At 37.5% G+C, this 10,505-nt stretch overlaps 1 protein-coding gene and 1 long non-coding RNA gene across 4 annotated transcripts in view; one reads left to right on the top strand and one right to left on the bottom strand.

Annotated features, from left to right (window-relative positions):
* Positions 1 to 10,505, top strand: part of LOC112463895 (homeobox protein TGIF2LX-like) — a 38,489-nt gene that overhangs the window by 17,651 nt on the left and 10,333 nt on the right. For 2 of the 3 annotated variants that reach the window (XM_025030576.1, XM_025030578.1), the window contains exon 1: positions 698 to 1,454. The exons of the other annotated variant lie outside the window; for it this stretch is intronic. In XM_025030576.1, coding sequence (XP_024886344.1) covers positions 1,418 to 1,454 — 37 coding nt within the window. In that variant the 5' untranslated portion in view covers positions 698 to 1,417. Of the gene's footprint in view, positions 1 to 697; positions 1,455 to 10,505 lie in introns of those variants that run through there. 3 annotated transcript variants of the gene reach the window in all.
* Positions 4,713 to 9,165, bottom strand: LOC112463898. Its single transcript, XR_003041852.1, has 3 exons — positions 9,011 to 9,165; positions 6,927 to 8,320; positions 4,713 to 5,016 (listed from the first exon to the last, which is right to left on the bottom strand). It is a non-coding gene; the product is annotated as an uncharacterized LOC112463898 (long non-coding RNA).

Below are 10,505 nucleotides of genomic sequence, written 5' to 3' on the forward strand. Positions count from 1 at the left end.
ATAAACAATTTTAATTATACTGTTCCATCAGAGAAAATTGATTTTCATCCCAATTCTAACAAACTTTATAACAAGATATATAAATGGAATCCCGATTGGAAACGCGGAACTAATCGAAATCTTATGATTCCGATCGGATTCCGAAAAGTTCCATAATACGTATTTTTTTGTAACAATTATTTATATTAATATATAAATAAGCTGACTATACCTGGCGATAATTAGTTTATATATATATATATATATATATGTATGTATGTACGTATGTATGTATATATAAATAATAGTTTAAATGTTTGCTACTTGTTGTTCACTGTTCTCTCTTCCGCCAAGATTGTCAAAGCGCGAAACTACAAAAGTATAAAAGATAGGTACCTTGACACGCTGAGGATTTAAAAGTAAAACGGCTAAACTTGTCGATGACAAAAATAGGCCTGTTTCAGATTTGTTATCTGTTATCGTAAGCTTTAGGGCTTTCGGTCGCGTGGCTCGCGAAGACCCTCCGTCTTCGAAGTGAGGTTTGCTCAACTAGAAGAGAAGGTGTCTTTTTAAAGACATATCGCTGAGTCTATAGCGATGCGGCTTCAAGTCCGGTCTTTCCCGCTTCGTCGCGATCGCGACAGCTAGTCGGCACGGTGGGGTAAAAGCACCCGCGGTTTCGTTAGCCGGCAGACTTAGCAGTCACGCGCGTATCGCCGACTAGTGCGGAGTGTCGTTGCTGCCGTGTGACTCGCGAAAAAAATCGCGGAATTTGCAGCTCGATAAAGCGTACTGTCGATATCGCGCAGGTGGTGCTTGATCGTCTCCCAACTGGTGTTGAATCGTTTCCGGTTACCGGTGCGCGATCAGGAGAGTTTGGTACCCACGTTACCCCACATTCGCGATCGTTACATCAGTGGAAATAAGAAAGACACGAACTGGATGTGGCAATCGCGTCCAGACCGGGCGGGGACGAACAGTTTTCGACGACACACGTCGCGCCGCGCCGCGACGGGAAGCGCGTCTCAAATGCGGCCACGCCGGGGAAATCGATCGGCGATCACGTCGCCGTCGACGCCGTTCTCGCGCTTCCGTCCCGTCGTCAATGACGGCCGCCCGCACGTGATCGTGCGAATCGGACACATGGACTTTTACCAAACCGGTTCTCGCGCCTCCGGCTTGCGAGAGGCCGCGCGCGAACGGCACGCTCGCTGTCGTGACTTTTGAGGGAGATTCGTCCACGACACGTAAGAAACTATCGTGGCAAATTCGCTTTCTTTCTTCTTTTTTTTAAATATGGATTGCCGACCTTTGGTCTACTGCTAAAGACAGTTCCTCAGATCTTTAAGATCTTAAGCCCGCAAATGTCGCTGTTTGTTGGATATCTCGAAGATTTGATGTCGAAGGGCCCAGAAGAGTGCTATCTACGAATGCCAGCATGCAGTTAGGACAGAGGATGGGCAATGACAGGCCAGGTATAGAACTGGCAGAGTTACAACAATGTCTATAAGAAATATCTTGAATAAGAATATTTTATAAGGGATCACCAAATATCACTGCTTTCACATTTCTTCTTTTTGTTCTTTATTGAATATCCGACCCTAGTTGGGACGCAGAATGCTTTCCTAATTCTACATTGAAACGACGGTGAGATCCATTTTTTAAAGGTGACAGCGGTAATCGCAGAGATATTTCTGCGATTGTATAGAATAGTTGTTCATATAATACAAGTCACGGTTGCACTGAACTGCCATGTTAATGAATTTAGCGAAAGCGGACCTTGCTGTCGACGGTTAGATTAGATCTCCTTTCACTATCACGTGCATCATTCGTTGATCATTAATGAACTCTTAGAAAAATGTCAGGTTTATAGAATTGGAGAATGATAAATATCGAAAAATTATTATTCCAACTATCTATTAATTTTTATTTAATTCTCAAAAATTAAAATATATTTTATTCCGCAATGTATCTCTAACTATTTTTTAAATATGTATACAGTGAGTAATTATAAGTCATATGTTCTCATTTGAGACTTTAAAGTTGATTTCCCAGTTGCTACTACTTCCGGTCAATTCCGGAAAACAGAACATTCGATTCTTCTAAGAGGCAAGCAAGAACTAGAAAATTAGGTTTTAGTTTTGAATAGCTTGCAAAGTGCTTATGAGCAAAATTTTATGAGTGCATCCTTCGTCTTCTAAGAAAAAATTAACAAAGTTATTCAAAACTAGTCGCATACTATATTAAATCATTTTATGACCACTATCAGTCATTCATCGTGGTTGTGGTAGTAAAATAAAGTCCACCTTAACTTTTGATTCTACGCGTTTCCAGTTTAAAACATATTTTTTTTTATAAAATATTAAATTTTTTTGCAAGATAGATAAATTTGTTGAAAATTAAATTACAGAGGTTGGAATTTTTATATCTTATTTATTAATAAGTCACTCTATTATATAAGATATAAATTTTTCACAATATCGGACGTGCGATTTATAAATAAAAGCAACTCAATAACAATATATTATGATACTAGGGGAAACTAGGGGAACATCGAAATAAACAGAATTTTTTACACGCACATCTCGATATTGTGAAAAATTTTTCATCTTATAATAGAGAGCTTTTTTTTATTAATAAATCAGATGTAAAAGATTTTAATCATTGTAATTAAATTTTCAACCAATTTGCCTTAAAAAAAAATTTCAATATTGTGTGAAAAAAAAAGGTTCATCGGCAGTTGGGTTCGAACTGCCTGTTTGTGAGACGCATGTTACGATGTCTGTAAAGGTTACACTCTACTACTGCGGCCACGATCAGCATGAGAGTTTACCACGCTAAAACTTGACAAGCTGATTCTGAATATACCTTCATTAATTTTTCATTAGAAAACAAGGGACCATGCATTCATCAAGTTCTCATTAATAAACATCCTTCAAGCTACTTGCAGAAATTTCTTAAATTAAAAATTTATTTCTTAATTCTTGCCTGCTCCTTGTTAAACAATATATTTTATGCCATACTCTAGCAGTTTAATAGCAGGCTTATAGAACCCTGACAGGAGTAAAAATTAGGATAAATTTTGGGAGTTATAAAAAGTTATAAATTTTTAAAAGTATTAATTTTTATTATGTTGATTTTTTTTTGCAGAACAGAATTGAAATGAACACAATGATGTTAATATTCACCATAAAATCTAATTTTTTTATTACCAACGTATTGTTATTTTAATAGACATACATAACAAAAAAAATTCATACTCCTATTAATTTACAACTTTTCCTCCTGTCAAGGTCTTGTAATCTCTTAATAATCAACGCTGGTATCCACTTTAACTTAGAATTCGTCTAAAAGTAAAAAATTCTCACTTATAAGCTGGGATTAGGAAATATCTTCTTGAAGCAATATGGTGGAAATATAGAGGAAACTCATCAGAGAGTATACGGCAATGAATAAACATTTCTGTTCATAAAAAATTTTGAAAGAGCATTTTTACATCTCATAGTGTCGAATAATTCGATGCAACGTAGTCAATTTCGTCTAAGCTTGTCAATATTAATCCATTTCCCATCGAGAATGTCACACGTGACGACATATCGTCTCGTTCTCGTTCGGATTCGCTTTCGTCAATCGTCGTCGGTATAACGCGCGCTTTTTCTCCCGACTGCTGCCAACCTTCGGTTGTTCAGGAATTACGTCGGCATCAGTGCTAGCGTAGGCGTCCTCGCGACTCGCGTACAAGAGCACGTGGTCGCGCGCATGATCCACTATATTCAGAAGTAGAAGGAGTAGCAGGCTTTCCGTGCAAACGCTCATGTGAACCCCGTCTCGCGAGCGTCACGGCAACACGTGCTCGCCGGGTTTGACGAGACAGCCCGCGCGAACGAGCGCGATGGAAAAGCCGCGATACGATATCCCATGTCGAAACGTTTGTCGTTTTAACGTCACAGTTTGCGTACTTATAATTTCAGGAATTTTAGAAATAAAATTCGGATAGGATTTATACGTACTTTTTTGACGAATTGTTCAAAATTGCCGAGAGTCAAATTGTAATTTCGGACCACAGATATTTTTAGACAAAAGTAGCGTCAAATATGTCAGATAAATATATACAAGTATAAATGCACCTTTTAAAACTTTACGTTCAGATGCACATTGTGCCGGAGTATCGTAGCGTTCATGTTCACCTCCGTGACATCTGCTTGTGACACGCGCTGTCAGCACACTTTGCATTGAATACGACGATTATATACCAGCCTGACCGAATCCATATGCAATGCACTCCGTTGATCGTAGGTCAATCTCGATCGTGATGGCTTCGATCGCGTGTTTCAGATTTTCATGATAAACGTATTCCGCAGATTTTTTTCTGGCTTGTAAATAATAGCATCATAAAGTCATAAATGTTACAGGAAATTCGGAAAGATATTTTTCTAGGAAATTTTTTTAATGCTTCTTTCAAATGTTCCTTATACTGACTAATAACTTTTCAAACGGTATAGTTAAAGTGAAAGTTTTATGTATTTACTTTGAAAGAGAACTAACGTGAAATTTGATCTTTTTTTTTTTCTCGTGCTACCTGTACATTAAATTTGAAGTTGATAAAAAATTGGAAGTAAAATGTAAGAATAAATGTAAGAATAAATGTAAAAGAAGTATAAATGTAAGAACCAAGGGTAAAAAGGAGGAGAAAAAGAGGAAGGAAAAGAAAAAGAGGAGAGAGAGAGAGAGAGAGAAAGTTTTTATTGGTCACCGTCTTCAAATATGACGGATTTTTTTACGAGAGAATAAATCACATCGTACAATGACGACGACGACGACGACTGTTACCTAGATGTACACGAAGGCAAGAAGAGCTATCCTAATTTTACGCCGTCGGGTTACTGGACCTTACGTAACTGCAAAACTCGAGCGCTAAGTTTAGTAGGGCTCTCTCTCTCTCTCTTAGCGTACACTCTCTAGCGGCGGATTCCATTTCCGGAGGCGCCGCCGTCTTGCGAAATGCACATGCACTCCTCGAGGAAAGATTCCTGTCGCCTATTCGCGAGATACCAGGACTTTGGATTAGGATATTGATTGATTAATGTACAATATTTGAAACAAGTCTCGTATTTCTACGAGAGTCTCTTAAGCTTTTCTTCTATACAGAGATGGTAGATTGAGATTCCGACTGACGGAATGCCCCTCTCTGCTTACGCACACAAAGACGCTATGTCTGAGATATAAGTATGCTGGAGGGGACACTGTCACACCACGTCCGTAGACGGAAAATGATCCAGAGGCAGGTAGATAAGTTGGGATTTCTGTCTTTTTTGTATTGTACTAGACGCATGCGCATATTACTGAGAGAAAGATTTGTGTTTGTCATTACAAATTGTATAAGGCAGCAGCCTGCTTTGATGTTTATCTCTCTCTCTCTCTCTCTCGGTCGCGCTACCCGAGCCAGTACCCTCTCCAGTACACTTACATCTCAGTGTTTCTCATCACAAATTCGTGACAACTGTTGTTGCACAATAGACAATAGAAATTTTATATCGATCGTCGTTATCGACTTTTCGTTGTTGTTTAAATATATGATTTATTCAAAAGAGAAATTGTAATCTATTGCGTTTATCTTGCGACTATCTTTCGGCTGATAAAGACGACTATCTGCCGATTACGTTAGTTATGTTTCTCTCGTAACGTTTACCACATTGAAATTTACGTTCAAAATATTTTAATAACTTTAATATCTGGAATATCTATTTTAATTATATTATGTCATTCTGATGGGATAATTTCAAGCCAGCTTCATCCTTTTTCTACCTTCGCTTTTCTTTCCTTATCTCTCTTTGCCTTTTCGCGTTCCCTCTAACTTCGGTCTCTGTTTGACCCGAACGCGAATCAGTCCGATACTCGCGCTAAATATGGAACCAGCGGAACACTTGGATTATTTTGAGAACGAGTCTTCCTAGCATTACTTAGTAGGTGTGACTGCCTATTACATCGCGCCGCTAGGTAAGGGACGACAATTCTGTTGAAATACGCCTCTAATGGGTCTATACAATTTATGAAAAAGTTGTTTAAATTCTTTTTTTTATGATATATGTTAAAAAGTACGATTAAAAAGCTTGATTCGATCCTAGCCAAAACGTCACATTATATTTTGACCGTGAATCCGAACCAGTAAACGTTCGAACATAAATTTCATGGATAAAAGCGTATAAACTCGGATCGATAACCTCTTCTTAGCTGCCGTTTTTTTTTTAACATCACGCTTCGTAGCGACGGTCAACTCTACGAGGGCCCCGCTAAATTTACTGTGACACGAAATGCCAGCCTCTAAACTCACCACCAAGCACATACCAGGGTGTAATGACACTTGGCAGGGTCGCAATGCTGTTGGCAACGTCATTGCAATGATTGGTCGAGAAAGGGGCAGGTCGTACATTTTTTTATGATTCCACTGTTAATTTAGGGTGGCTTTGAACGAGACACCCAAATTAACAGCTTAATGAGACATCTGTTTCAACCAGGGATGTATTATGATAAAAGACAAAAAGATTGTTTCGGTCGGACTCTAGTAATTATGTCTTACGTTATTCATGGCATCAAATGGCGTTCAATTCTCGACGCCGCAATTGGTCAGAAACTTTCTAATTTTTTGTACAAAAGCACCAATCGCTGTCAATAGGTGTGGCCAATGGCAACGTGAAAAAAATGGGACGTTTCCTCTCATGTTTTATGTTATTACAAGATTTGATTATTTATTAAAAAGTATAATTTTTTCGAGATTAAATGACATTTATTCTCGATTATTAAATCTCTAAAAAGTTTTTAAGAATAAAATATACTTTTTTTTTCCTCACGAAAATTCTTTGTTTTATTTTAAAATTGCCAAGACTAAAATAAATATTTTTTTATTTTTATGTTTTATGGCTCTTGAATTAAGGAAATAGAGGAAATACCGTAATTTTTGATGTGCCGATATATCTACTGATCCGCCCCTCTTCATTGACCTTTCTGCTTAATTTCTTGAACGATCGAGAGTGAGTTCCAAGTTGTCGTAAATTCAATGTGGGGGACACGATTTTATCGCGCTGTGTTTGCTGTGTATCGGCCTCGACGTAACGGCTCGCCGTCCGTCTTCGCCGCTCGTCCGTTTTCTATATACATTCGACGTTTTACGTCGCTTTCGTTCAACCTCTGCTTCGCATAAGTTTTACATAATCGAATAACAAGTACGACCACCGCTCCGGAGACCGCCTCGTGGAAAGGGAAATCGACCTTAGAGTTTTATTTCCATACGATTTACGGATATGCGCATATAGACGCAGTGACATCTTTCGATAGGTATATTCACACGGTGCGCAACATTCGCAAACTCGTTCACGCATTTGACTCTTTTCGCACGATCACGCACGCACGCACGCACACCTGCCCCCTTTCCTTTTTTCCTTTGATTTTTGCCGAACATATGCGGCTCTTTTGATTTCTTTTGTGCACCTGCCACCTAAACCATTCATCTAAAAATGTACAATTTTTTTTCTTATTTCTAAAAACAGCATGCACGAATGTCTTCGGTTATAGGTTTAGAATTGCTCCGTGTACATAGTATGGATATGATTAAAGTCGTAGGTCTTTATCTCAAATCGTTCGTAATGTTACGCGACCTATCACGCGCTTTTTCTGACTTTTCGTAGATATCGCTGATTTATGCAACGTTCTGGATGTTATTTACCGCGCGCTCGCGACCTGTTAACTCGACGTAAACGTTAAGCAGTTATAATAAAATCCTGATACGAGACGGCTCTTGCGACGCCGCGATATTATATATAACATTGTATTGTACATAACATCGTTCGTATATAATTATCATACTGGTTGCCTTTATTGGTGAGGACATCCAGCTTCTTCGTCTCGTTTGTTCTTTCGAAAGCTATTGAGCTATTATAACCATTTAGATTATTTACGACTAACCGAGAACGTTCTGTCACGGTGGATGGTATTGTCTTTTCCATTTTTTAGAAGACTTCCGTGTTTGATTAATGGAACTTATACTTTTTCTTTATCTAAAATATATGTATATAGCAAAAGAAGTTCTTACACACAATTTGTCTCGGCACATAGTATATATTGTTATATTAAATCTTTTGAAGATCGTTAGAAAGTCAATTTTTTGTTCATTGTTATATATTTATCATTGCCGAAAGCTTACTGGGTTTTTCTTTGCAGCATTGTAGTATACACTAAGGAAACAAACCTAAATAACTGTTCGATTTAGATTTTAGATGAAATTTCTTTATCCTTTAAACCGACCTTTTTAACTGAATGGCCGGGATCCTAGTAATGGAAGATTTCCCTGCGTTAAAAAAAAGGTTTCTTAATCCTTGTGTGTTTTGTGAGTATGTAGAGTGACTCACAATCAATATATGAATTATGGTATGCTTTCTTTGTGTTTTGTCACGCCTTAAAGGTAACTTTCAACCTAAAAGTCAAAAGGTCGCCTTCACTTTTTAACGTGTAAATCTTAAAAAACAAGGGATAGAAAAAAATATTTAGAATAAATGTTTAATGGTAAGTTAAGTTTTATAAAGTAGAATAAACAAAAATTATAAAACAAATTTTATATTGCAAAAAAAATCTACAAATTTTTTTTTTTTACATTTTTGTTTACACCACTTTATAGACTTCAACTTACCATTGAACTTTTATCTTAAACACTTTTCTCTATGTCTTGTATTGTAAAAGTTAAGGTGCGATTTCATTGACGCTAGAAACCAGCGGCAGTGTCAAGAAAATGTAGTGGGGGAAGAAGTTCCGTTGAATTTTGCGGTACGCTAAAAAGTTGAGACGGTCTGAACTTTTTTCCCCACTATATTTTCTTGACTCTGCTGCTGGTTTCTAGCGTCAATGAAATCGCATCTTTACACGTTAAAAAGTGAAAGCGCTCTTTTGACTTTTAGATTGAAAATCATATCTTTAAAGGGCGATAGAACACAAATAATAAACATTACCGTTATTCATGTATTGAGTCACTCTACATACTTACAAAAATTCAACCAAATCGAAGATTTCGGGTTCGGGATGTTCCTTTGTAAGACACATTGTTGAAATTAGTTGCACCTGCATTCATCGAATGTCAGCCGATCGCAAGGCCAGGCGCTTCAACTGCCTGACTATTGAATCAAATTGCTTCGCGCTCCGGCCGCTTTCCACACACTGCAATCACTTGCCTGAGACCTCACGTTTATTTGCGAGTTCCCCGCGTAACCCTGAATTGCATAACCCAGACCCCCGATACGCGTGCGCCACGGCGCCGGTTTCAATGAAAGGGAGTCTCGAGCCAATCTCAGGTCGCGCGCCACGCAACGTGTGCGATACGTGTGGTTCTGCGCTCTGGTAGGCTCTCTGATTTTTTCTCTGATCCCATTTAGTAGTTTCCTTCTAATCCCGTTTTGGTCATTTTGTCCGATAGTATTTATCGAAGCCTGTGCCTGTATTCCTTAGAATACAGTCTGGCAAACTATATAGGCTAAAGCCCTTCAAAATGGCCATGTTCAAAATGGTGTGTAGTAGGGATTAGTGTATAAGTCTATACCATGTACTACTGTAGTGTTAGTGTACAGTCGCGCTCATTAAATGCCTAGACACCGAAAATTAAATGCATTTTAGTGTCAATGTGATGTGTGTATATCAATGTCTTTGTGTGTCTATATATATTCTCTTTATACTGTGATTGGTCACACTATTTTGAAGGGCTGCGAACCAATAGACTCTCGAACCAATAAAAATAAGTCGAATGGTCAGACTCTGTATTCTTCTAGGGGCTCAAACTCCACCCAACGCCCCTAAAGGTCAATTCAGAACTAACTTGCATAGCGCATAAACATAAGCATAAGAGAATTAATTGGTCTATATGCATGTGCATAAGGAAATAGATCAATCCGTTTCTTTATGCATATGGTTATGCACCTATGTAAGTTTGTCTGGATAGACCTTTACTACGCTGGACCCTCATCCTGAGCGATGATAGTTTCTCGCCTTTTTTTAATAAAAATGAAATATTCTAACAGCATAGAAAAATTTTTTGTGCGTATGTATGTACATTAGGGTGTGTCATTTTGAAGCAACTTTTTTTTTCATTTCACGAATAGCATATATACTTGCAGGAAGGTAAAATAAGATACCTGTTAAAATTTTAGCCCTTAATATTAATATTAACAGGTCGCTCATCGCGATTTTTTATTTTTTATTTAGTAAGATAGAAAAAATTTTATAACTATCTAACAAACAGTAATACAGCATTGCGCCACATAGATTTTCTGTACTAAATTTACCGCTCTACAAAAAAGATCTCTTATCATTTTTTCATAAATTTAACCGTTCAAAAGATATTCAAAGTTAAAGTTTGATTAATTTTATAAAACTTGTTTTTGCTTCTTATGAATGTTGTATCATATCGACTATCAAAAATTATGAAATAATCAATACATATTTTTGTAGAAAATTTAACGATTTACAAAAAAGGTCTCTTATATTTTTTT

This window comes from Temnothorax curvispinosus, unplaced genomic scaffold (genome assembly GCF_003070985.1).
Source record: "Temnothorax curvispinosus isolate PA1 unplaced genomic scaffold, ASM307098v1 QBEX01013732.1, whole genome shotgun sequence".
Lineage (NCBI taxonomy): Eukaryota > Metazoa > Arthropoda > Insecta > Hymenoptera > Formicidae > Temnothorax > Temnothorax curvispinosus.